This window comes from Kogia breviceps, chromosome 10, assembly GCF_026419965.1.
Source record: "Kogia breviceps isolate mKogBre1 chromosome 10, mKogBre1 haplotype 1, whole genome shotgun sequence".
In the NCBI taxonomy this organism is placed as follows: domain Eukaryota; kingdom Metazoa; phylum Chordata; class Mammalia; order Artiodactyla; family Physeteridae; genus Kogia; species Kogia breviceps.
This window is the reverse complement of record NC_081319.1, coordinates 35,383,388-35,411,212: the sequence shown is the minus strand read 5'-3', so window position 1 is coordinate 35,411,212 and position 27,825 is coordinate 35,383,388. Positions and strand designations below refer to the sequence as shown.

Here is a 27,825-nt window from a genome sequence, read left to right as displayed (position 1 = left end):
TCCCTGCCCTTATGTCTTCAGCTACTCTCCTTGTCCTCTGTCTCAGTTCGGAGCCCATCCCCTCACTCCCTGGCCTTTTCCACTAGAGGAAGAATTCATTGCTTTTGCAGTAGCTGCCGTTAGGCCAACAGCTTGAACTCTGTAAAGTTTAGAGCTGTTGCTTTTCTTCTTCCTAAAATTTGTCTCACCAGCCCTTTGACAAGAACGTAGCTCCCAGTATGGTGGCTCATTTGTTTAAAAAGCTGCCTGATGATATCCCTTGGAGTTCAGCTTTAAAAAGACAAAGATGAGCGACTGACAATTTCACCCAACTCAGATTACTCAGACTATCAAAAGTCTTGCCTTCTGTCGTACAAGGTGTTTAGAAATGTTGAGGCCGTGAGGGATCAGATTCCAGAGCTGGGGGACTTAACCATGCTGTGTCATGTCACTGGAACTTGCGGCTGCATTTTAGGTCCAGTATTTTATTACAAAACCAAAGTACTAATTATTTTTGCTTATAAAAAGACGTGAGCAGTTAACTCCAAAGGATTTAATACTGGACTTTCTTAGACACTGATGATATTATTTATTTTTTTAAAGTTCTCTTTATTATTTTTTAAAATAAATTTTATATATTTTATTGATTTGATTTTTGGCTGCATTGGGTCTTCGTTGCTAGCGCGGGCTTTTCTCTAGTTGCAGAAACCGGGGGCTACTCTTCGTTGCAGAGCATGGGCTTCAGCAGTTGTGGCATGCGGGCTCAGTAGTTGTGGCACGCAGGCTTAGTTGCTCCGCAGCATGTGGGATCTTCCTGGACCAGGGCTCGTACCCGTGTCCCCTGCATTGGCAGGTGGATTCTTAACCACTGCACCACCAGGGAAGCCCTAAAAGTTCTTTTTAAAAGATAACATGATGAAATCACAGTTGCGTTATGATTTTGTAAATATCTCAGGTGAGTCCTTTTATATTAGAAGAAGAATTTTTTAAAGCACCTGGGAAAGGAACCATGGACTGCACTCTTCTGCTTATCTTCTTGGCACAGCCAGTCCTTAACCTGAGAAAACTCAATACATTCTAGACTGTCCTGAAAGCCTACAGTTAAACATTAGAGTGTGAAGGGACCTTCATGGTGGTCCACAGTTATCCCCTGCTTGTAGCAGAGATGGCTGAGGTGCAGAGAGGGGTAAAGAACCCATCTCTGGTCTTTAAGGGAGGTGATGGCCAGGCTTGAGGGTCAAGTGTACTAGTGGTTAATCTATGGCCCATCATAGCCTACCATGGGGCCACATAGTCTCCCTCAAACCGTGAAGTGGAACCAGTTCAGCATTCATCCCTTGTATATGCATTTAAGGAAAAAGATGGTGTTTTGCCTAATTGGCAAATGAAAGCTTGTGGTTTGATGGTATTCAACATGGCACTCGGTTTCTTTCTCTCTTGCAGACGATTCAGTGTGGCTCTGAACCCGGTAGGTGCACTAGAAACAGGGCTTTACATCAAAAGCACGGTTGGACCTATAGGGGATCCGAATCCCGGCAGTAGGTCATCAGAGACCAGGCACAGGGTGAACCATTGCTTTGTTAGCTGATGCGGGTGAAGCCTCTATCTGCTCAAGGCAGAGCTCCCAGGGTTTCGGGTGGGCTGGACTCCTGGCAAGTTAGAGGCAAAGGAAGGGTGAGAATCGCCATGCAAGGTAAAAAGGGAAGCCTGCCACTCCTCGGAGGGAGATCAAGTGCCATGGGAGGGATGTCACTTACAGTTGGGAACAGGAGGCAAATGTTTTAGAGAAGAAGGATTGTGGGAGATTGTAGCATTTGAAGAATGGGTGGGCTTCTGCCCAAGAAATGTGGATGGACAGGGTGAGCTGGAGGAGAGATGGTACCAGCAGAGACTAGGAGGTAGGAAAGGAGAGTCATGGGGGCCAGCTGGCTGGAGTCCAGGATGAGGTGTGGGGAAGGCAGGACTGATCCTAATAAACATGTCAAATATATTGGATACACACATACGTATGAAGGGACCCGGAGTGGTTACACGTGCTCTGTAGGTTGGGACCAGGAGGTTGAGCATCACCGCGGCTGCACATCAACCAGCACTGAGAAATGTCTGGCCTGCCTTAGCTGGAAGAAGAGATGAATTGTGAGAGGTGGTCGGGGTGGGTCACGTAGAGCAGGTGGCATTGGATTGGGCTGGGGAGGGGGGGAGGTCCATGGGCAGTCTTGCCTTCTCCCAGGACCATCTCCAGAATGGATGGTCCGACACACCCTGACCCCAGGAGACTTGAGGGATCTCCGAGTGGAGCCTATTAAAAGCAGTGTTGTGCTGGAGGACTATTCAATTTTGATGAACATAAGCTGGATACTCCGGGCAAATGGTAAGTTTGCATCAATCAAAGATAAGGCCTGATGTGTCTGCTAAAGCAGTAAAGGGCAGACTCTACAACCCATTACTTCCCCTCCCAGGCACATATCCAACAGAATACGTACATGCACACAGCAAAGCCACAGACTAGAATGTTCATAGTAGCAGTATTCCTAACAGCCAAAAAATGCCTCAAATGCCTGACAGTAGAATTAGAATCATAAAACGAAATCCCGTATAGCAATGAGCATGAATGATCTGTAACTACACACAGTGTGGCTGAATCTCACAAACAAAAGAAGCCAGATTCAGCAGTTCATACCTTCACATCTGCACACAGGCCTGCAGTCCTACCCACCAGATGATTCCATTAACAAAAAGTGCAAAACCGGCAACACTACTCTAAGCAATTAGAAGTCAGGACAGTGGCTACTCTCAGGTGGGGAATGACTGAAAGGAGGCCTGAGGGGCACTCCTGGGGTGTTCCTTGACTTAAGTACTGGCTGCATGAGTGTGAAAACTCATCATATGGCACGCTGGTGTGCTTTTCTGTATGTTATGCTGTCCTTCATGGAAGAAAATTGGGTAAGGCCAGAGATGATCCCTGAGGTTTAGGAAAACACCCTCTCGGGTAGAGAACTTTTCCACGTCCCAAAGAGCATTGTGGAAGTCCTGGCATTTCTCTGAGGCACATTGTGAGTTCTTTGGATGAACCAGTCCTGGGGACCTAAAGGCCATGTGTGTAGGTTCCACCCACTAAATTCAGCTAAATTCCATCCGGTCAATAATCTGGGAGTGCCAGTCAGGTTCCCAGAGGGCCAAGGGAAGGCAGACACAGGCACAGACTCCACCAGGGGAATCCTGGAGGGACCTGTACTCCGAAGGGGGTTGGGGAGAGAGGAGCAGGAGAGGGCCCTGGTGAGACCACATTAAATTAGATGTTGCAGTAAGGCATTTGGCTTCATCCCTGGCACAGAGCAGGCTCATGTATGTTAGCTGTTGTTATAGGTGGTGGTGCATGAGTTGGGCCTTGAAGGATAAGACTTGGAGAGGCAGAGCATAGGAGGAAAGGGCATTCCAGGGAGAAGGATCAGCATGCATAAAGGTGCAGACAGAACAGGCATGGCTGCTGAGGACACTCTGAGAGGCCTTTGTGGTGTTCTATACAGCAGGCCTGTTCCTCTTAAAAGAGACCCAAAATAGCACAGTTAGACTCCTCTTTGCAGGTATCTCTGAAATTCAGGCTCACCTATGAGGAGCAAAGGCTTTGGAATTTGAATCTACATTCTTCCGCTGATGAACTCTGTAAGCCACAGCAAAGCTCCCTGAAATTCCCTAAGCCTCACTTACCCCATCTGTAAACTGGAGACAATCATAGTGCCTACCTTTGAGGGCTGCAGTGAATGTGAAGTGCGATGAGGCAGGCAGGCTGTCTAGCATCAAGTCACCCACAGATTTAGCACTAACTACACAACTGCCCTCTTGCCCACTTCGGCAGCCAGCATATGCTTGTTGAAAGCCACCAAGATCTGCGTGACGGGCAAAAGCCACTTCTAGTCCTTCAACTGCATCAGGTGCAATTACACTGAGGCCTTCCAGACTCAGACCAGACCCTCTGGTGGCAAACAAAGCACTTGGAGACACTTGGCTAATTGTCACTAATCCAGGTCCTTTGTTGGGGGTGTGGATGTTGTGCTCACATACAGGCTGCTGAGAGCTACAACCTGAAGCCTGAAGCAGGATGCCTGGGTTCAAATCCCATTTGGGGCCATTACTCTGCTGTGTGCCTTGGGCAAGTCAGCACCCCTGGGCCTCAGTTCCCCCATCAGCAAAGTGAGGGAAGCTGAACTTAAATTACATCCTGGGGCTTCCCTGGTGGCACAGTGGTTGGGAGTCCGCCTGCCGACACAGGGGACGTTCGTTCATGCCCCAGTCCGGGAAGATCCCTTTTAAAAAAAAAAAGAAAAGAAAAAAGAAAATTACATCCTGGCTCTAGAATTTTACACTTCTCTGATTCTTTGAGTTACACTGGCAAACCGTGTGGGGTCCATTTCCTTCGCGGACATTGACTAGAGACATGAGTTTCAGCAGTAGGTTAAGGAATGAAATTATAAATGAGAAGAACTTGGAAATTCAGGGCTTCCCGCTTTGCCTTGCAGTGGACGTTTTCCTACATCGGCTTTCCTGTAGAGCTGAACACAGTCTATTTCATTGGGGCCCATAACATCCCCAATGCAAATATGAATGAAAATGGCCCCTCCCTGGCTGTGAACTTCACCTCACCAGGTACACTACTTCCTCACTCTTCTCTTACTCTGTCTTGCTGGGACACCTGTTTTGGTATGTGGTTTGGTACAGAGAAGCCAGGTACCATGGACAAGGCATTTGGCCTTGCTGAGTCTCGGCTTCCTCGTGTGTAATATGGACATGACAGTAACCGTACCTCACTCACAAGGAGAGGATTAAGGCAGGTGAAATGGAGGGGAAAGCCCATGCCTGTGTGTCAGGCACTGATTGAGCACTTGACACGCATCATCTCACTTAAGCTGTCAACAACCCCAAGGTTGGGACAGCCCCGTTTTACAGATAAAGAAACTGAGAACTTAAGTAACTTGCCCTGGTTACACATGCAGAAGTGAAGCTGACGGTCAAACTCTGATCCTTCTGGACTGATGCACTTTAGCCATTCTTTGTTGTTGATGCAAAACGCTTGTTCCAGCCTCAGCTTCTGGCAGGCTGTGTAGTCTGACAGCGTGTGGCTGGTCTCCAAGCATGTACAGACTCCAGTAGGTTTGTCCCCTGAGCTGCGGTGAAGAGGCAGGTGGCACTGAGTTGAATGCTGGGTTCTTTCCCTTGCTCTATGACACATGATCAGCTCTCTGGTGTCACACCTGCAGTATCACACACAGGGTTGGGATGAGGATGAGACAGGATCATGGGTGAGGAGGGTCCAGCACGGTGCCCGGCCGCAGCAGCTCCCCACGTCACCCCCGCTTGGCTGGGTCACCTGTTCTGTATCCCATGCCTGTCCCTGTCCCAGGTGTAGCATCGAAGCCAAATGGAGCAATTTCCAATCTGTCATTGTTCCTTGGTCGTGGTCCAGTGTATTCTTGGCATCACATCATTTACTACACAGTAGTGCCCAGCTTTCCTGATGAGACTAAATCTCATTTTTTAAATTATATTTTGGAATAATTTTAGATTTATAGAAAAGTTGCAAAGCAAGTACAAAGAGTTCCCATATTCTTCTCACCCAGTTTCCCTTATCGTTAACATCCTACATTACCGTGGTCTATTTGTCAAAACTAAGAGTCCAACACTGGTACATTTCTATGAACTAAACTCCAGACTTTATTGGATTTCACCTGCTTTTCCATTAATGTCCTCTTTCTGTCCCAGTGGCATTTAGTCCCCTGTGACTCCTTCGTCTCATCTGATCCGTTTCTTAGTCTTCCCGTGTTTCACGACCATGGCAGTCTTGAGGGGTGATGACCATGCATCTTGCAAACCCAATCTGGGTTTGTCTGGTGTTTGTCTCATGATTAGACTGGGGATATAGATGTGTTTGGTGAGAATTCCGCAGAGGTGAAGCACTCTTCTCATGACACTCTGTCAGGGGTGGGTGACATGCACAGGATGTCACAGGTGGTACTCACCTTTGTCACTGGTTAAGTGGTGTCTGCCAGGCTTCTCTGTGCAATCTAGTATTTTTCCCTTTCCCAAATTTTACTTTTTGGAAACAAATCACTAAGTCTATCCCATCCTGGGGCGGTGGGTATAGGGTGGGATTAAGCTCCACCTCCTGGAAGGGGCAGTATCTACACATATTACCAAACCTCATTTTTGAATAATGGTTGGTTTCTAAGTCTTCTCTTGGGGATCACAGATAGTTTTTGATAAAGTCTGTATTTAGATTCTGGTTATCACTTCATGAATAGATAACCTTCTGTTTAACAGTATAATGTTAGCATCTCATTTAAATCTGCTATCTGACCTCATATCTGAAATTTCTGGCAGGTGTGGTAAGCATATGTGTGTGCACACTTGTTGGCAAGGGGGTGGAGCAAAGATACCTTCTTCTAAAATGTAAAAACTTTCATTCAAATTTCCAGGCTGCCTGGACCACATAATGAAATACAAAAAAAAGTACGTCGAGGCAGTTAAGTAAATACAGCATTTGCTTTTGTTATTAGAAGAAATTCATACCGTGAGTCAGCGCAGCTCAAGCTTTTTAAGATGAAGGAACTGAGGCCTAGTGTGGGGCTGTTATGTATCCGAACTGCTCAGACTGTGAAGGCTGATCCCGGCCAGCACCGTGCCCACTGAACCCAGGGATGGACAGACTCGTAGTGGGTTAATATGGTGAGCAAGTCACAGAAAAAAAACACCCTGCTCCCTTGGTTAAAGTAACATTTTAGCCCAAACCAAAGGCCCTTCCTGCCTGAATGGGAATCTGTTAAGTCCTCCACCTGCTCAAACCCCAGTACCACTGAACTGTGGTCACGGGGACCCTTCTGCTTGGATGTGCAAACATTCAAGGTGGGAGCGTTAGCTAAAGTAGTGACCTAGAAGAAGGCTCTCAACCTGTGACCTCATAGGGGTCCACATCCTACAGGCCAGACTGTTAGAACCTTCCTCCTCCCTTCACATTTTTAAATAAGCCCATTCAGGATAATCAGTCCCAACTGTCCAACTTCCAAGGGGTTTACAAGGATTTCTGTGCGTTTCCGGGTAATAGTCTTAGGGTGCTAATGAGGCTAGTGGTTTTGGGGGGGATCAGTCCCTGCCTCTTAGGCACCCCCACCCCACAGGCATCCCTATGAACCCCAGCAGACTGAGTGCACGCGTCTCCTCGCTGGAAGGCAGACTTGGAGCATTGTGCCTCCTCTCTCGCCTCCCACCAGGAGAGATCTGGAGTGTTGGAGGTCACTGGGATGTGAGGGGGTCTGAGGGCCTCGAATCAGTCTTAGAACCCAACTCCTAAAGACAGTTCTGAGCTGGGACTTGAAATGGCCTCCTGGGTGGGGAAAATAATACACGGTATTCTATATCATGTTCCTGGAAATCAACCGAGTGCTGATTTGCAAGCCACATGAATGAAACAACCAGCTTTTTCTCACAGAGTAAACCTGTCCGGGTATCTTCTAAGCCATGAGATATTTCCTTATTTCTATACATCCAGTAAAGCTGGGGCAGTCTGACGGATGGAGTTCCTGGAACCCAGAGTGTTCTAGTTCTAGCTGAATTCCCTCGCTCTATAAACTTAGACATGTCTCCTAACCTGTGGCTCCTGCTCCCCGTCCTGGAAAGGAGGAAATCCTGACCCCAGCCCTTCACTCAAAATGGATGTTGAGAATAGAAGGGAGTAGTAGAACCCAGCCTGTGCCTCTCGCCACCCTCAGCCCAGGGAAGCTGTTTTCAGCAAAGCAGTGACGTGGGGTCACTAAACTTTCTTGGGCAGCAGGTTACTTTGGGATGATAAATAAAAGGCACACTGTGTAGTTGAATAAGTATCTCTTGGACGTGTGCCTCAGGACATATATCTGTTTTTGTCAAGCCCTTATGGGGACTTAAATGAGGGCTGAGTTTGCAACTCCAGCCTTGTGATTCTCTCTCAACTCACAGGAAGTCTGTGGGATCCAAACATCACGGCTTGTAAGAAGAATGAGACCATGGTAGAAGTGAACTTTACAACCAGTCCCCTTGGAAACAGATATGTGGCTCTCATTCAAACTACCACTGTAATTGGGATTTCTTATGTGTTGGAGGTACTTTTTTCCCCTTCATTTCCTCAACACCACCCCCGTCCTCAACCTCCAGCTCTCCTTCTCTTGTTGAAGAATGCAGATTCCCTGGACAGGCTCTCTTTTGAGACAGCACGGGCAGAACTGTCTGCTGTACGGATATGCTGGGCTATTTTGATTAATTCAGACAAAGAAAAACAAGTCCCTGGTAGCATCCCTGGAAACATCCCTGTGACTCTAAAACCAACCAAAGGTAGAGGTCTCAGAAGTATGGAGTGAATCCTGACTCAAACATAGTCTACTGAGTTCAAAGTCAGTTTGGGAAGAGCGTTATCTTCATTGGCAGTCTTTGATCTAATCATTCGTATGGCTCCTAATACTTTTTTTTTTTAATGTATTTATTTTTGGCTGCATTGGGGTCTTCGTTGCTGCCTGTGGGCTTTCTCTAGTTGCGGTGAGCGGGGCTACTCTTCGTTGTGGTGCGCGGGCTTCTCATTGCAGTGGCTCCTCCTGTTGCAGAGCACGGGCTCTAGGCACGAGGGCTTCAGTAGTTGCGGCACGTGGGCTCAGTAGTTGTGGCTCGCGGGCTCTAGAGCACAGGCTCAGTAGTTGTGGCACATGGGCTGAGTGCTCCACAGCATGTGGGATCTTCTGGGACCAGGGCTCGAACCCGTGTCCCCTGCATTGGCGGGAGGATTCTTAACCACTGTGCCACCAGGGAAGCCCCTGGCTCCTAATTCTTGATGTTTGTCTCACTTACCTGCACCAGAAGGAACTAACTCGAACTTCCGTGGTGGTTCAAGGGACTGGGGAAAGTGAAGGTGCTGTGGTCCAGGTAAAGTTGAACGAGATGCTCTGGGGAGGGGAGGAGAGGGGAAGGGCACTGAAATGACCCACTGCACCGCAACTCATTGCCTTTGAGGAGTCTTTCTAGTTGGAGCAGATGAGTTCTCTCCCCAGCTCGCTTCTGCCAGCAGTCTTGCCATTATGTGAGGCTGATGGGGAATCCCGGCCTCCATCTTCACAGCTGTGAGGTCAGGAAGCTGACCTTATCGTCCCTTCTGCTTCTGTGAGTGGCTGTTGACTTTCCAAGGTGCTTGTATTCCTATTTTCTGTCACAGAAACACAGAGAAATTGTGAGCCATTTTATTATCCCAAGCCTCCATTTTCACTGCAAAATGAAGTAACAAAGGATTTGAAATCTGCAGGCTAGGGTTCCCAATCAGCATATGAACTTTGTCCCCTCGGGGATTGAGTTTACTCCGCTGGAGAACAGGATGTTGGGCTAGCAGGTGTTCTCACAGCTCTTTCCACTCTGAGTGTATGCTGTGGGGCCATGGAAGGTCCCGGTGGGACACAGCTACACCCGAGACATAGGGCCTTTCTGTTCTTCATTCCCGGGACATACGGGCAGAGCTCAGACACGCCCGGTGGAGCAGACACCCATCAGCACGTTAGGAGTGCACCCCTTTTCCAGGGAACCAGACTCTACTAGTCCCAAGGGACTTACGTGTCGTAAAGCGCTGGCTTAAGTCAAGAGGAGTCCCACTGCACTGTTTTTTGGAGTACATATCTGTATATGTATTAGGATGTGACCTAACCCTTTTAGATAAGGAAATTAACATCTTAGCAACATGTACAAAGTTTAGGTTCATAGCTCAGGAGTCTTAGAAGGTGTTGGGTCTTGAGTCACTAGTCTGGATTTTAGGGCTTTGTGACAGAAGTATGACCAAGGAAAAAAAATGTACTATTACAATGCTCGAGAGGGGTTGAAGCCAGAAAAAAAGGGAAGAGAAGTTCTGGTGAAAGTAGAAATAAGGCTGAGACCCTCATTTCTCCTTAGCTGACTCCTTATTTCCATACCTGTGCTTCATTTAATGAGATCAAGGTCCGTGACCAAGCAGGATATACACAGAAGAGAAACAAAATCAACGGTGCAGAATTGATATTCAGAGTGCCACAAGGATCTGCTGAAAAACATCAGGGCTGTAAAGGGACTGAGTATATGAGGGAACATGCATTTCACTGCTTTTTGACTTTCTTATCCGTCTCAGTGGCTCAGGCCTGGCTGTTACTGTAATTCACTGTGGCCACATAGACATTTGGATAACAAATTAGGAATAGTGGCACCAAGAGACACATGTCATTGGTGCCTGAGAGCAGCTGGTTCTGGAGAATGTCTCTCTGGATTTAGCGACGTTAGTACCTTCACTGCAGGTTGACAAATAAAATGCTTCCAGAACTAGCCCAGGGGTGGGGTCAAAAGTTAAAAGGGGACTTCCCTGGTGGCTCAGTGGTTAAGAATCTGCCTGCCAGTACAAGAGACATGGGTTCGAGCCCTGGTCCACATGCTGTGGAGCAACTAAGCCCACGCGCCACAGCCACTGAGCCTGCGCTCTACAGCCATCAAGCCACAACTACTGAGCCCACGTGCCTACAGCCCATGCTCCGCAACAAGAGAAGCCACCACAATGAGAAGCCCGTGCACTGCAATGAAGAGTAGCCCCGCTCGCCGCAACTACAGAAAGCCTGCATGCAGCAACGAAGACCCAACGCAGCCAAAAATAAATTAATTTAAAAAATAAAATTTTTAAGCTGCTGGTCTTAGAAACCCACCCTCCTAACAATCCTGACTGCTGTGTAGGCACAGTGCCTATGGATTCCTGAGCACTTTCACACGCTGGAGCTTAACTGATCCTCAACATTCCTGTAACCAGGTGTCATGACCCCCCACATCAGTCAGTCTGACAAAACAGCCTTTAAAAATGCCATCTATCCATATTATGTATTAAGTAATTGCACCCAAAATAACATTAATTCAGCAAAGAACAAAAAAACGAACGTAAACTGGTTACCACGGTGAAAATGTGGAGTAAGAGGCCAAAATGATTTTAGAGGACTGTTCCTAACCTCCTGGGCCCCCTCTCCCTTTCGAGAATCTAATGAAACACCTGGACACTCTATGGAAAAACACACTGATCTGCAGACCTCCTGGAGATCTGCTGACCCTTGGCTTTAAAGGGACCAAAACTTCCACAAAGCACTGAGTAAAAGTTTTAGTTTCCAAATAAGAGATAAATTTGGTTCTGTTCTGCTGAAGATGAATAAGCTTTGTTTTCTCCAGGCAGAAGTGTGCTGGGTGGATGGCTGCCTCTCTTTCTTTCGGCTCTGCTGGTGGCCACGTGGGTGCTGGCGGTTGGGATCTATCTGACCTGGAGGCATGATAAGGGTTATAATTCAGTTCTTTAAAGAAACGCAGATGAGGAAATAACACTGATTTTTTTTTAAGGAGATTCCTCCAAAGGCAATCACATTTTGACATTACACAAGAGTCAGACATTTATTTAATGCCTCAGAGCTCTCCTAAAGACTAATATAATGACTGGACCACACCTGCTAAGGTAAAGCAGGGGTTGGGACTCCAGATCTGCTATCACCTGTTTTCTTTTTACCATTGAGGCATCTACAACGAGTGTAATGGGCCAAAGATAGCTGAGAACAAATTACATTCTACCTGTGATAGGTACTCTATGCTAGCTCCTACTTTTGAAAAATAATTCTTCCAAAGCGTAAGAAAACACTCACTTGGGTTCATATACTCTAAGGATCTTGCCAACGCTAAAACACTGAAGACCTGAATAAGAAATCAGAATATTTATATAGATACACAGCTAAAGGGAGGCCCACTGAAAACATCTGCTTCTGCTCCCCTCCACATGTAGACAAGGAAATATAAATGTAGTCTTTGAGTTGTTTGTGATGTTGTATACAGAACAAGATTAATCCCATGTTCTTTCGTAGGTAAGCAGGCCACGTCAAACTTTGACCTTAAGAATACTTATATTAATGGCTATTGTTTGACTTGTATTCGTTACAGTAGTTTCATACCTAGTTTCCATTCTTTAGCACGTATAGGACAGAATTCCAGTTGAGTTCCAGCTGAAATGGGGGTACCACTTAACCTTATGGAACTGTAAAGAAACTCTACCACCTGTAGGTAGAAGATGGAACAACTACTGAGTTGACCCAACTCATAACGAGATGTGAAGGGCAGAGAGGTCAGCTGTCCTTGTTCACGTATGGCACTAAAAATACTAAATTTACAACCACCCACCTGAAACAGAGTACCTTAAACCTGAACAGTTTCTATGAATTTATTTGAAAAGCTACAGGCTTAATCAAGTGGACTAATTCAGTGATAGGGACTTAGAAAATACATCTTTTAAGCATCTTTAAGGTTTAAGCACTGGTGTGTTTCAGGTGATGTGTACAAAAGGAACATCAGGGGTATTTTCCTCTCTGGCAGTAATAACATCCCTGGTACTCAGCTGATGTGCCCTAGCAAGGGATCATTAGTTTAGACTAGAGTAAAAGCCTGTTATTTGCTGTCCACAGATGACAAATGCTTTTCGCCCTCACAGAAAGGATCAAGAAGACTTCCTTCACTACCACACTACTGCCCCCCATTAAGGTTCTTGTGGTTTACCCATCTGAAATATGTTTCCATCACACAGTTTGCTACTTCACTGAATTTCTTCAAAACCACTGCAGAAGTGAAGTCATCCTTGAAAAATGGCAGAAAAAGAAAATAGCCAAGATGGGTCCCGTGCAGTGGCTTACCACTCAGAAGAAGACCTTACCACAGATAAGGTCATTTTCCTCCTTTCCAATGATAACACCATGTGTGATGGTACCTGTGGCAAGATGGGGGGCAGCCCCTGTGAGAACTCCCAAGACCTGTTCCCCCTCGCCTTTAACCTCTTCTGCAGCGATCTGAGAAGCCAGACTCATCTGCACAAATACGTGGTGGTCTATTTCAGAGAGGATGATACCAAAGACAATGACACTGGGCTCAGTGTCTGCCCCACATACCGCCTCATGAAGGATGCTACAGCTTTCTGCACTGAGCTTTTCCACGCCAAACGTGTGTTGATGGGGAGAAGGGTGCACGCCTGCCACTACAGCTGCTCCTCCCTGTAGCCCAGACACGAAGCAGGAGACCTTAAAGCCTTCCTACTGCTCCAATTACAGGAGGAAACCATCTGTGTGGGCTTACAGTTGAACCTTGAACAACCCAAGGGGTAGGGGTGCTGACCCCTGTGCAGTCGAAAATTCATGTATAACTTTACAGTCCACCATCTGTATCTGTTGTTCTGCATCCGTGGATTCAACCAACTGCAGACCTGTAGTACCTATTTATTGAAAAAATCTACATAAGTGAATCTGCCCAGTTCAAACTTGTGTTGTTCAAGGGTCAACCATATGAATACCTGTTTTAGCAAAAGGAAGTGAGGGAGGATTCACAACTGAATACATACACCTTAGTCTAGTAATTAAGTTTTTATGCTAATAAAATTGTTACAAATTTACTAACTACTGTGGCATTAAAGAACAGAAACTGAATTTATAACTATAAAGCTAAGTCAATCTCACACCTAAAAATCAAGAACACTTATAAAACTATAACCATTCAGATAATCAATGATAAAGCATCTCCCAGCCAAATATCCAATCTTGGAATAGTCCATGCTCTGCAGAGTAGGTAGAATTGTTTAGCTCTATCACTTTCTAAGTTTAATTAATGAATGCCAAACCTAAGAGTCCTCACTAATTCACTCAATAACTTCTTTGGTGAAAAACCTTCTATTACACACACAAGTCCTTATTTCTAATATAACAAAAATAGGGAATAACAAGCTGAACCTGTCTTTGCTGACCAGATGACCTACTCTATATGGAACCACTTGTATACTTGCTACTGCATAGGACCCTCCCTCTCAGAACTAGATTCGTGTCCTATCTGACTCTTGTACAGGTGACTTTTAACATCAACAACAAAATACATCACTTGTAGAGATGATGTCTACTTTTGCCCAAAGTTACCTATCAGTAACCTATTAGTTACCTATTAGTAACCTATTAGTTACCTATTAGTTACCTATTAGAAGTTACCTGTCAGAATTCAGAGTTTTATGGTTATTACATAACTTTCCATGTTCAAAACAAAAATAATTCCTATGTTGAAGTTAGCCTTCTTGAAGTAATTAGTCTTTTTATAAATGAATTATTGCACTGGTTTACTTAAATAAAAAACAGAATCTACCCCAGAATTACAGAATGTAGAGATGTGTGGCGTTTTAAGTCTTCAAACTTTTTACTTTTCTCAAAGCATCTTTTTCTTAATGCAGAGGTCACCAAAAGGTTGTTTATATTAGCATCCATATTTATCTAGGAAAGTGTGTCTCTTTCACACAGTGCAAGACTGCATCTGCTCCAGAATGTGGATCAGTTTCAGGTGGATGACTGTTAAAATGTTCTTGTAGATTATCCTTAAAGGACCATGCCGCTCCTTCTAATACATGTCTTACAGATAAAGACCAAAATAAGGAAGCACAGAGTGTCCAGCTTCACAAGCAAATACTTAGCAATGCCCGAGGCAATACAATTAATGTGGTAAAGCTCACTTACTTGTCATGATCAGTTTTCACGCTGCTTGTAAGTGCTGGTAATAGAAGACAGCTTATGTCAAAACTTGGACCAGAAACCAACCTCCTCTGAATCAACATCTACCAGTTATGTGAGAAATATGCTATTATGTGAAAAACTATTATAAACAGAAATACATTATGCTTTTAGAACTAGGTAGCCAGTATTAAATTGTGTTGAAACAGCCCAGAAACATAAAATCAGTATTGTATAAATTTAATTATTTTGTTAAAAAACTGAAAAAATAAAAGCATACAATTTTCAAATTTAAAGCAAACATCCCAAACAATACTAGCAAATTAAAATTTTGTAATACTGGCAGACTCTTCGTTTCCAACCTACTGAGCAGATATGCAAAATAATCCTATTTATTTAAAATGCTCTGGTAACAGCATTTCTCCAAGTCCTAAAACTTGCAACCATCCTTTTTTTTTTTTTTTTTGGCCATGCTGCGCAGCTTGTGGGGTCTTAGTTCCCCAACCAGGGATTGAACCCGGGGCCACAGCAGTGAAAGTGCCGAGTCCTAACCACTGGACTTCCAGGGAAGTCCCCGCAACCGTCCTTACTGTTTCTATATTCCACTTACCTGTATCTCTTATCTGCATCTACTTTTGTCTTTCCCCCAGCCCCACTCCCACCGTCAGTTCTAGAGAAGTGAGATGGTCCCTGGCAGGGAGTGGCAAGAAATAGGCATCCTCCCCATCCTCCCAGGTCTCTGAGCCCATAGGCTGTGCTGGCTGGCTCCAGTCTCCAAACCTCCTTCCCTTCCCCTGCCGGGGCTCAGAAGGCTGCACCAAGGCCTGGACCACTGGTGGTAATAGCTGTCTATATTTAAACTTTGGTTCAGACTGCTCACAGAGTAAGGTCAACCGATCATACTGAACAAAAAGTACTCCAAGAACTTTCACTTCATTTTTCAGGTAAAGGAAAACTGGGGACCTGATGCTGAAGTTAGAAATTACAGCAGTCTCCTTGTTTATCTGTACAACATGTTGGAAAATCATTAACCTAAATCATTTCTATCTGGCTTTAGGAAGCAAATGAGTTTTCCTTTTCATTTCTGTTCTGTTTTGGTCAATGACTGTTTTCCTTCCCCAAGCCCAACCTAGATTATGTCAGTAACAAAAGCCAGCCAGCCCAGCCTTAAATCTTTGCCTCTGGAAATCTAGACCTGAATGTGCCCCAATACTTTTTGTAATACAGGAGAAAATTTTAAAAAAGAAAAAAAACTTTCCTAGTTGGAATTTTACCAGTATACACAAGTCACGACATATGTGCTTGCCGCACTAGATAAGAGGGAAAATGCATGACCAGACATTTCTCACAATTCAGGTACACAGTCACATACCCACCCCTCATGGTTATGTGAGACTGCCTGATGACTCTCAGAAGCCAACCTAAACGAAGGGCTTCACCACCTGAGAACCATTCTACTGCAACAATTTAGATCACTGGGAGTTAGAGACCCGGAAGAAGGGGCAGGAGAGTTTACCACTGAAGACTTAGTTCTTATTTATTCTCAAATGTCCTGACTACAAAAGCAGCTTATTTTTTACATCAATGTCATGTTCTCAACATAAAAGTTAAAATTCATTTATTTTCAGAAAGCTTAAGCACCTAGGTCAATAAATTAGAATATAAATGTTCTATAAGAGTCTTTTATACCACGAGGTTATGTGTTGGTCTTCAACAGTGACTTTTCTGTCCATTTCACCACACAAAAGCAGCTCGCTCTCGTAGCATGCGGACGCCAAAGCGCTGCCATTCTCTCTGATAAATCCACAGCTCCTGTGTCGTATCTAAACAAGCCAACACTGCCCCTCCTTTCCATGCAATCAGCCGGGGATCCATGTCCTAGAGAGGTGATAAACAAAGATATTTCAGCGTAAGCAGACAAGACATATACTTAATCATTTACTTGAATTTGGGGGTAGGAAAAACCCTGCTGAGTCAATATGGAATAAATCAGATTTTCAACTTGCATTAAAGACCCATGAAGGATCCATGAACCACAGACATCTTCTATTTCAACTCACAAGAAAATTTTTTAGTTTTTATTACTGAAAATGCTACTATTCACTATTTACTATTATTCCACAAACAGTCCCTATAGGCAGAAACATATGTAAGGATGTAACTAATTTTGAAGTTTGACTGGAATAAATATATCCTACAATCCCTACCTCAGAATTAAAATTAAATAAAAATATTCCCAGGAATTGTCAGTGAGAATAATAAAACACAGACACAATCTGTTTCTAAACTCCTGCATTTACGGTTGCCAAGATAGTTCAAACCAAAAAGATCCTTGAAGATCACCTGGTCTAGGGACCAGCAGGAGATTCTTAATATGAAAGATAACAATGGAATTGTTCTGGCTGACAGCGTGAGAACAGTCAGTCTTCTCCTTGTCCCATCCAGTCCTTTGACAAAGGCGGAAGTCAGTCATGCTAGTTTGGAGGGCAGAGCAGGGATTAAACGCCAGTAATCTAGTCCCTAGTCCAGAGCTCCTTTCACCTCATCTGTTGACCTGCTGAAAGTAATTTTTCTACTTGCTCCAAGCCCTTAAGAACTCCCCAGACACAAACCCACGCCTCCCAGGATTTTCTCTGTCCAATACAACTAGAAATAATGCTGTTTCACTGGCAAAGAGTACAACTTGCACCGTGTACAACGTACCTTGGGCCTTGTGATCACATCCACATTTTCAATAATTCGCCTGAATGAAGGTGGCATCTTATTGAGAATTCTGTGCTGCAGAAATTCTTGAGCTTTATGAAACATCAAACCACCTCCCACCACCAGGATGGAGCTGTACATCTTCTTTTTGGTTTCGTCAGACGCTGAAAAGACAGTGAAATCCCTTCCACGGTTTTTCTCCATATCCACCACCACCCCAGGCCAAGCCACCATCATCTCTTGCTTGGATAACTGCAGGAGCCTTCTCAAAGGTCTCTCTCCCAACCCATCCTAGACAATGCTACCATGCAGCCAGAGGAACCTTGCAAAACACAAATGTGAGCATGTTGCTGTCCCACCCCCAACCCTGCTAGTAGCAGGATTAGGACCAGAATCTCTAGGGGGCCTACAAAGTCCAGCGTGGTGTGTACCCACCACTTTCCACAGCTTCACCCTGCATCCTGCTTTCCAGCCACACTGGCCTTCACACAGGCTTCTTCATCTACCTGGAATACCAAGGTAACACCTCACTCTCCCCCTAGATCCCTCTCTCTCAAATGGCTCTTCCTCAGGAAAGCCTTCCCTGCCTCCCTGCCTCCACAGCTCCTCCTGAGTAAAAACCCCTTATTAAATCCCTCAATCAGAAACTCAGTCAGAACCCTTTAGTTCAATTTTGTAGCACCTGCCACAGTTGTAATTTCATCTTTGTGTGGTAAGTTGACTTGTTTTGGTCTCTTCCACTAGGCTCCATGCTCAGGGAGGCCAGGAAGCAGATCCTAACACCTGACAATGTAGGCACAAAGCAGGTGCTCAATAGCTTTTTTTTTTTCTTTTTTTTTTTTTTCTCTCTTTTTTTTTTTTTCTTGCTCAATAGCTTTTACATGAACATGCTGCAGGGCAAAACTACACCCTAGCCTGAACCCTGTAATTGCTCTCTCCCGGCTCCCTGACGTGCTTACAACAACAGTCTATGCTATGCAGGATGGCTTTATCCAGGCCCAGGGCTTTCCCTTCGAACAGCGAGATGGCAGTCTTCCTGGACATCAGTGCAGTGAGAGCTTCCTCAGAATCATTGCCAGCCATCAAGCAGTCTCCCTGAGAGGATCCCAAATCCACCTCCTGGGAATGCAGTCTTTCTGGAAGATCAGAGGACTGGCCACGAAGATCCCCCTCAAATCCAATGGGTTTGGATGCAGACTTTCGGTCAGCAGTAGCTTTTGCAGACTTTAAATCAATCAAAAGGAGAATCAAATGGATGGTAAGGCTATGATAGAACACGGTTGATGTTCTCCAGCTAGATCCAACCCCCTCCCTACCCCACTACTCTACACTCTATAAAAAGAAGGTCTGTCACTGTGCTGCAGAGAGGAAACACACATAGTTCTATGACCAAGCACCTGGTCCCCACCCCTGGATAACTGGGAGTGAGGGGTGGTGTGCAGAGATGAGGAAGTGCTGACAATTCCACAACAATCACGGGCGGGCAGCACGTGAGGTTAACACCTCACTCTCCCCCCAGATCCCTCTCTCTCAAATGGCTCTTCCTCATTAAAGCCATCCCTGCCTCCCACACTCCACAGCTCCTCCTGAGTAAAAGAGCTATAACTTTGCTATTACTAATTGGATTTTTAAGATTGAAATGTCGGTGTAGATGAACCTTTTCCCCCTGAATTTTTAAGTGTAGTAGTTCACTGAAATTCTTAGGCCAGTGGCTGTTATGGGTCCTCATTTTCAGACCTTATCTAAGTACCCCATGCTCAGCTTTGGGACAGGAACAAAGACTAGAAGAGGTTCACAGCCCTCTTCTCTCCATCATGAGCTGCTGTTTCATTAGCAGATAAGAGCTTTAATTTGTGCCCCTGAATCAGACATCCTATAACTAGGATCAGCTTTGGACCAAAAAATTCAGCTCTTTGCCTGTGCCGCCCAGCTTTTGCATGATAATTTAAAAATAGGTAAGACTTTACTGAAAATACTACTGGATAAGTATTCAAAAGTAGATAAAGTATTATACATAAAGTACATAAATAATACATGCCAAAAGGGAAGTATCTTGTAGACTGGTATTCTGAAAATTGATGTTTGCTGAATAAAGAAATCTGTCATCTGGATTTTAAACACAGACTTCATTTCATCTACGGTCTTAAAAACAGTATCAGCTTTAGTATACTGTCAGTTTGCAGCCACTGCAGTGATCCATTAATTATGGGCAAGCTTCCCATACAGGGACAAAACTGTCTACTCTCACACAGAATTACCACAGACCTGTTCTTGCTTGCTTTGTGTGGCCAGCAGGTAATGTTCATCATGAGGATCCTCAGGGTCACCCTGGGACCTGTGCTGCAAAGCTGTCATTTTCTGTCCAACGATTCCAAAAGTTGCTGGATAAAACAAAGCCATCGGAGCCTGTGCACGGAAGGAAAAGAATGACCAACCAAGGATACTGCCTTCTGAAAAAACTGACCCATTAAATAAATTTTGTTCTTCTAAAAACAAAACTGGCAGATCAGATCCTGTAAGTTAGACCGAGTAAGCATTCTCTTTCAGAAGTAACATTATTTCTTCAGTGCATGATAGGCCAGAAAACTCACTTATCAAATTGAATGGGTGATATAACACCAGAAATCTCAAAGTAAATGTAAAATAAGTGCCTAGTAATCTACTTTACAATTTCCTAGTAAGAATGATGCCTCTTTCTAAATAACAACTCATCATATACTGGCTAATTAAAATAATGGCTCAGATCTGTTCTAATCTGTACTCTACCAGTGGTTTAAATGTTGGGTTAGCAGCTAATTTACAACCAGCTGACATTCTCACCTCATGAGGATTCCAACAAGTACATATTCTCTCAGTCTGATTGAACCTGGCTGCCTTTCTTTCTACCCATGGAAATATATACCGATGTGTTACCTGGAGTTTTTCATCTCCTAATCGAAACTGGTAAAGAAGGGCAGGGGAATCTGGATGTCGAATCTGAAATTCATGGTCCTGAAGCCCAGAGATGTCCTGATTCCAAGAAAAGATGCTGTCAGTGAATCAGTAAAAGTGCATGCAAACTCTTCAATTGCCATCTAAGTCTCACCTATAAAAGAGCTGCCCTACAACTTCCTACCACTCCCACTGGAACTTAATAAAACAAGAGTTCAACTGTACTTTGATTCTCTTTCAACATTTCTGAAATTCCCACTATGTACATTTTTGTTTGCTTCATTATCAACACACACCAATACAATGTCCAAACCAGTAAGCAAATTCCCTCAATAACTGGGAAATGTTACCCCATCTTATGTTTCTCAATAAAATTTTTACTCAGAATTAATTACTTGAAAAAAAGTTGGAAAAAGAAAGGTCTAAAACAAATAGCATAAAAAGGTAGCAATTCATATACAGCAATGACTAAATGTTGACTGTTCACAATACCAAGAAAGTGCTTCAAATGATACCATTTTATTAACTATCTATACCTATGTATTTACCTGCTACTATTCATTACATGCAAAGGTTTATCTTTAACCTTTATTAGAATGATTGTAGATCCTAAGGAGAGAGACACCAGCTAAACTCTCTTAAAAAAACTAGCTGTGTTTTCTAGAGTCTGAGACACATCCGTACAGCTCTGACCTTACGAAAAAACTCTCTCACTCCTTAAGAGCTTCAGCCTCAAGCCTTAATAAACTTGTGTTGAACAGGTTGCATAATACTCTTAAATTTTTAATTATCTTTAAATATCTTCAATTTTTCCTGAAAACAAAAATAATCAGCAATTTTGATTTTGCTCCCACCTGATCTAAATGACAAAAAGTTTCTTTAAGGTGCTGCAGAAGAAGGCAATCCATTTTATTTGTTAACTGGCATTCTCTGTAAGGGAACCCAGCTCGCTGCATCAGCCAGTAAAAACATCTTGACACATCAGATCCACCATATGCCAGACAGAGCCTAGTGTTAAGAGAAAAGGGCAGAAGGGTAACCTGTCAGTTAAGAAGGTGCAAAGAAAAAAAGAAGGTGCAAAGGGTGCTCCAAAAACTCAGTTAGGCACAGTGAAACACAGGAAGTTTCAAGAAATGTTGTAGAGATAAATTAAAGCATGAAAGGACAGAATGGATGTAAGGGAGAGAGAAAGGAAGCTAGCAAAAAACAGTGGTGAACGTCTAGAAGCAAAAAATGCTATTTGCGAAAAATGTCCAAGAAACAGAATACACATTAAATCCAGCTCATTTCCAAGTCCATATGTGTAGCATATGACAGCTGTTTGACTGTCTATACTCACCAACATGTAGAAATGGCAGGCAGTCACACTGTTAGACAAACTTATGGGAGAAAATCTTAGCGAATACTATCCACTAACTGAATATTTCTACGATTTGGAAAGATCACTGCTGTGTTGTTTTAGTGGTAGAAGACCTGGGTCCAGTGTTTTCTCTATACTTTGAAAACCAATGACATTAGGTGTTACAAATGGATGAGCCCAAACAACTCAATCTGGGTTTGAGAATGCACTGTAACTAGGCGTGGGAGGTAACAAATTAACCTTTCTCATGGACTGCTTGGACCCTCTTTTAAATTTGTTTCTATGACTTAAGAGTCAAACTTCCTATGTGAGTGACAGGAAGAATTAAAGCATCCTGAGGAAGCCATCCTGGAAGCACAAAATGCTGCAGAGAACTGGTATGTGCACTACCTGAGTGTGCTTACCTGTGCTGGGCTTGTCTCAGGATAGACAAGCAGCAAACCTGCTCCTGCTAGTTATTTTATTAACTCTTCTATCAGTGATGACATAATGGATGGACTTGACCACCATAAAGTTACTCCTCACCAAAAACAATTATGACGAGAAAAGCAAATACTCAAAATGCTAGCTAGCTAGAGAATTCAGACCTGAAAACCTATTTTCTCCTACATGACTTACCCAAATAAAGCTTTGCTGTGAATGTGATTGGTATCTCTCTGCCACACCATAGTGAAAGACACAGAGCTAACATACACACTTCCTCTGTGGGAAAGCACACAACACACACTAGGGCTTTCAGGAGCTGCTAATGTGAACTCATATTAGAGAGTTCCAATGGGAAGGGTAAAATCGGCTATTTATAGACGTGTTAGAATTTGCACTTCCACAATCTTACTAGTTTCATATGGAAAATCTGAATATGTAATTCCTTACAAAAACTTCTTCCTAACTCATGATGCTTTTAGTTGAACAGGCTGTGTGGGGAGGAGCAGGGAATACCTCCTCCCAAGCTCCTCACCGAGTGTTCCGATGAGAGACCCCATCCTCCACACAGCACACGCTTGTCTTTTGGTCTCCAACATCTACAATACACGTGCTGCTTAAACCACTTCCATAGGTGGCACACACAGACTCCTGATGGACCACGATCCCTGAAAAACAAAAGGCAGAGGGGTGAACAGCTGCGGAGCAGGAAAGATCCTACAACAAATGTTCAATTAAAGTCTAGGAACCTCCAGGCAATCATCCAAGTATCACTGACCCTCCCAGAATAAGCATTTCAATAAAGCAGTGAATCAGATTAACTTTGTCAGGAAAAAACAAAAACAATCTCATTTCAGGCAGATTTCACTGGGATATCAGACATACCTGAAAAACCCATCTTCATTAGGATCATATTCACTAATTCTTTCACATGCTGTTTATTATAGATATCAGGAATTAACAAGATACATCTGTAATACTAAAAAGAAGAACAAAGAAAAAAATATAAAATGGTTAACACTCAAGTCAGGTCAAAATAAATTTCACCACACTTGTCGTCAAAGAGGATTCTCTCTAAAGCAGTAGCAGCAATGGCTAGAGGCCCAAAATAAAAACTCAAAGCTCTCTGCTATCCTTTAGGTTTTATGAAAAAAAACGGAAAATGCTGAAGTTTAGTGGGCTTTTTTCCCTTTGAGTTATTTAACACTTGTAAAATGAAAAATAAGACAACTGATGTTTCCAAAAAAGGTCCAGAGAGAAGGCATAAACATGAGCAAGCTTGCTGATTGCAGAGCAGGTGAGAGGAACACCAAGAACCAAACAAAATGAGAAAAGAAAGAAAGCACCAGAGGGGAATTCAGTGAAGGAAAAAAGATATCCATAACAGCTTAAGGTCGAGAAGGCTTCAAGGACACTGTCTTACAAACAACTGAGTATAGTATACTTTTATTGACCAAGAATCTTAAAGACAATCCAATAACTGGTCATTTTAGTTTACCTTTAAATCTTTCAATGGGATTTCCAAGTATTTTTGTATCGCATGAGACCATATTACTTCAATATCTGCCAGAACAGCTGTAAGGGAGCCCCCAGGTCCTGGGTGAATATTTAACTGACCTCTTCTGATAGGCCAGTGAATATCGTAACAGTCCAAAGGATTAACATACAAGGCCTAGAAAAGACAGGGAGATGAATACATTGTTAAAACTCTTCTCTCAGGGTTTTCTAGATTCACATTCAAAAACCTAAGGCCAGAAGTTATCATTAACATTTGCTGACTGTTCTAATGTTGAGAGTGGTGTATGTAACATCTCAGGAGCCAGTGTGAATATCTGGTCCTCAGGGTAGGATTACAGAATGCTAAGAAAAACTAGAACTAGGTGGCAAAGCAAATTGACTTTAGAAATAGTATCTAGGTTTTCTTCTTCCATTTTACTGTAAAGAAGTTTCCTACCTCTTCTCCTACCAAAAACTCAGGGTGATGGGATGTGTTTGTCCACTTATTTCCAGAGCAATGATCTAAAATCGCAGGTCGCATCTGCTTGTTGTAGGAACGTGCCTGAAACAAAAGAGCATCCGAAAATTCTCTGAATCCATGCAAGAAAGAAAAAAGGGGTTGTCCTCTTTTCTCCTCTCTCAGAGACCAGATACAGTGGCAAATTTTAATCATTAATCCAAGATATGTGACAAAATATTAATTGGTCACAAGTGGATTCTCCTGCCCTATTCCACAATCTTGATTTCTCCCATAATGTTAACACTTAGGCAGTGATTCAGTCAGTCCAAAATTAATACTGTACTCTGCTGAAAGTTGAATATAGATTTATATTATCATATAGACTCATGTCCATTCCTAGCAGTACTGGTTTATCACATTAAAATGACAAATGTAGTAAGAATACAGCTTCCCATCAAGATTCTGGAATTACACACTTAAGCCTCTCAGATAAACTAAACTTTCATCAACTTGATACAAGAAACACCACCTTACAAATTATTTGGCTTGCCTAGACATTTGCAACGCCAATTCAGGTATTCTGTAGGTGGTTAAAGAATGGTTTTTCTTCCTCTTTTAAGGAAATCCCATCTTTAATTTGCATAATGAAATAGGGAGCACACACGAATGGTTACGACTTAATAGCAGTGGTCAAAGAATGAATCTGAAGAAAGAGTTGAGACTGAACCTGCTCAGGGGACACAGGAATCCGTCTTGTACCATTTGACATCTTTTTAGACCATATTGCTTGGTCCACCATCTTAAGGCCATTTTGTCTTTGTTCATTACTTTCAGGTTTCTGGGGAAAAAGAATAGAGATGAAGAATACAAAGAATTTAGTGAAAAAGAGAAAGAAATGGCAAAATACTAATTTAATCCAGCAAGAGCAAATGCTCCCTCATCAACGAGTAGCATGTCCTTCACCTTTGTCACATGTATTAATCTTAAGAATTCAAAATAATCTTATTATTTATAAACAAAAAAATCAGAAAAGAGCCATCACCATAAAACTATCTGCAAAAATCTACAACCTCTAGTGACTTTTGACTGATATCAGAGCACTGCTACTTTATGTTTACAAAGTATTCGAGAGACTCTTCCATATATCTATATAATTCTCATGTTTACAATTTTATAACAATGTTTTATTCCTTCATGTGTTATTTCACTTAATTAATGAGTATTCAAGTTCTTGTGATATTGCAAAGAACACTCTATATTTTTATAAAATATTATTTTGTTTTCTTTCCATTTTTATTCCTGAGATTTATTCCTAAGATTTATTCCTAAAATAGAACTGTAAGATCCAAAGATATGCGAATTTTAGATTCTTACACTGTCAAGTTATACTTAAGCTTAGAAATGGACTTAAGGAGAGTCTGCTAGTTATGCTAAAAAATGGAACCCTAAGGCTTACTATAAGAATTATAGAAACTGCAAGTTCCTAAAACTACCCTTGACTTAAAACTTAAAGCAGATTACAATGCAATACACATATTTAACACCTATCACAAAAATTTTCCTGTTAATTATCACCTGCAAAATAGGATGCCTACTGCATCCTAAGTAAATGCTTACTCCAAGGAAATACTATTTTTTGCCTTTAAATTATGATTTGATCTAAGATTGTAACAAGTGCTTATTGTAGCAATTCAATTTGCTACCGATTGAAAATATGAGCTCAATTTAAACTCTAAGTATCTGGAAAAGAAAATATGGCAGTCAGTTAATAGACATCTGGATGCATCATTTTAAGGGAGTGACCATTCTGTATCTTCCACTAAAGATCATCTTCATCGATAACCAATTCATCCTGATGGGTTAAAAAAATTAGATTTACTTTTGTTATAATTATTTCTGTACAATCTAAAATTGATAGCTCAGATAAAAAATGATATTTGTAACCCTGAATGATGTCGTTATTTTAAAATACATTAAAGCTATGAAGATGTCGTTCAAGATTATGGCATACATTGAATATTGAAGCCCTCCCAGGGAGACAACCCGGGGCTTTCTCTCTAGGTCTTACATTTCTTTTGTGAGTGTGTGCTGCGGGGTGTGTGTGTGTGGGGGGGGGTGTGGCCACGCTGCACAGCTTGTGGGATCTTAGTTCCCTGACCAGGGATTGAACCCGGGCCCTCGGCAGCGAAAACTCGGAGTCCTAACCACTGGAACGCCAGCATCCTCCATTTCTGACTTACATTTAGTCCCTCCCTTAGGAGCCAGTTGTCTTTGTACAAGGGCTGTCCTTGTTGTTTGTGTCTTCGTGCAATAACATGAGGAATGCTGGCAGGAAGTGTGTCTGTAGCTCGACCAATCCTCAGAGTTGTTGAACCTGGATGTATGACAACGATGAAGTTGCTCTGGATTTGCTGTAAATACAAAACACAGGAGTGTGACCTTAGTAAATAACATGCAGGTAACACGTTAAATAACACAGAGATAACAGGCTAGACTAAGAAATTAGTTTCCTGTAATGACTATCAAACTCAAAGGTATCAAAATAATTCAGTAAAGGGAGTTCTCTGAGAGGCATCCAAATATTGCTCTCTGCCTGAATGCAAACTCTTTTAGTATCTGTGTGCCGAGGATCTGACTCACGGTACATAGGTCAACAAATATTTGTTTAAATGAACGAAATCCTAAGTATCCAATGCAAATCAAGCTATAATTTGGGGGCATTTCTGTGCCAATCACTGTGGGTACAATGGTGACCAGGACAAAGTCCTAACCACTAGAGAACTTCCCATTTACTAGAGAAGAGAGTTAAACAAGAATAAGAGTGTGGGGAATACTATGACTTGTGAAGTATGGGGTTCCCTAAATCTGAATCACCTAAAGATCCTTGTTAAAACAAAACAAAAAATACCCTAAAGCTTCACTACAAATTTTCTGATTCAGGAAGACAGAGCCTAGGAATCTGCAATTTACAAAAGCTCCTGAAGTAATTAGTATGATCACTCAGATGTGACAACACTGGTTGAGAAGGTGAGGGAAGAAGTTAATTTCAGAATCACTGTTTTGCTATGCTGCAAAGTAAGTGGACTTTATACATGGGCCACTTCTGAGAATGTGCATGAACTGTTTTCCGTCATTGTTTTTTAAACACTTTACCCTTATTGGTTCTGCAATATTTACCTGATCTGGCGAGAGTCTGGGGTTAAAAAACCAGAGTTCACAATTCTATCCTCACAGGTCAGAAAGCTCGGCAGCATTTCACCATCCATTATTGGGAGACAGTGAACAAGGACTGACAAAGCAGCACAAATCAGGACAGTGGAGTAATGACTGTGGGCTTTTAGATCTGTAATTCTCAAGGGGGGCAGAATATAACCTGAATCACTTGGGAACCTTTACCACGTAAACCTGTCGAGGGACCCAGAGTTTCAGGAGGGAGTGGGGGAAGAAGGGACTCCAACAATCCCTTTGACAACAGGATGTCTCTGTTGAGAATCACCATTCCAGTGTGACTCCTAAGTCAGCACCTACTCTGTCTGCTCTGCCCTTAAGCTACAGTTGTATCTTCTTGGCATGTCCTCATTTAAAATATTTCCGTAACTTGCCAAAAAGATACAGTCCAGAACCTCGAAGATCAAGACCCTGCCTACTTCCCTAGCTTTACTCTAGAACCACTTACTTTTCAGTCTCTTTAATCTTCCCAATCCAGATGTCTCCTGATTTCTTAGTTCACTGTGCTGACATTCAGGCCTTCACAAATGCAACTCCCCTTGCCTGCAGTGTTCTTTCTCCCTGTTAAATCTTACTCCTCCCTTCAGGTCTAAAGTTAAATGTCATCACACCAGGTTTATTTGTCGCCCTGCAATAAAATCTTATGGAACCCCTCCTTTTCATGACACTTATCATTCTTG

General features: G+C 42.9%; 2 protein-coding genes across 5 annotated transcripts in view; one reads left to right on the top strand and one right to left on the bottom strand.

Moving 5' to 3' along the window:
• Nucleotides 1–575: 575 nt before the first annotated feature.
• The window catches only part of ACTR8 (actin related protein 8), a 30,032-nt gene continuing 2,782 nt past the window's right edge, over nucleotides 576–27,825 (bottom strand). The window contains exons 2-17 of one of the 4 annotated variants that reach the window (XR_010842530.1): nucleotides 26,158–26,328; nucleotides 24,645–24,755; nucleotides 23,915–24,019; nucleotides 23,459–23,632; nucleotides 22,846–22,939; nucleotides 22,496–22,628; nucleotides 21,032–21,185; nucleotides 20,160–20,255; nucleotides 19,512–19,652; nucleotides 18,206–18,470; nucleotides 17,247–17,410; nucleotides 16,233–16,421; nucleotides 14,550–14,583; nucleotides 11,089–11,293; nucleotides 9,945–10,048; nucleotides 576–9,193 (exon numbers count right to left, since the gene is read on the bottom strand). Coding sequence is in view for 1 of the 4 variants with exons in the window: in XM_059075587.2 (XP_058931570.2) it covers nucleotides 16,278–16,421; nucleotides 17,247–17,410; nucleotides 18,206–18,470; nucleotides 19,512–19,652; nucleotides 20,160–20,255; nucleotides 21,032–21,185; nucleotides 22,496–22,628; nucleotides 22,846–22,939; nucleotides 23,459–23,632; nucleotides 23,915–24,019; nucleotides 24,645–24,755; nucleotides 26,158–26,328 (1,752 nt within the window). In the remaining 3 variants the exon portion in view is untranslated. Of the gene's footprint in view, nucleotides 9,194–9,944; nucleotides 10,049–11,088; nucleotides 11,294–14,549; nucleotides 14,584–14,767; nucleotides 16,422–17,246; nucleotides 17,411–18,205; nucleotides 18,471–19,511; nucleotides 19,653–20,159; nucleotides 20,256–21,031; nucleotides 21,186–22,495; nucleotides 22,629–22,845; nucleotides 22,940–23,458; nucleotides 23,633–23,914; nucleotides 24,020–24,644; nucleotides 24,756–26,157; nucleotides 26,329–27,825 lie in introns of those variants that run through there. The other 3 variants (XR_010842531.1, XR_009337600.2, XM_059075587.2) reach the window with 3 other exon arrangements.
• Nucleotides 2,227–13,072, top strand: IL17RB (interleukin 17 receptor B). The gene is given in 10 exon segments (XM_067043125.1): nucleotides 2,227–2,350; nucleotides 3,836–3,961; nucleotides 4,495–4,623; nucleotides 6,450–6,501; nucleotides 7,967–8,106; nucleotides 8,843–8,961; nucleotides 9,925–10,069; nucleotides 11,206–11,310; nucleotides 12,503–12,717; nucleotides 12,720–13,072. Coding segments are annotated over 10 exon segments (1,497 nt in total). The 3' UTR covers nucleotides 13,062–13,072.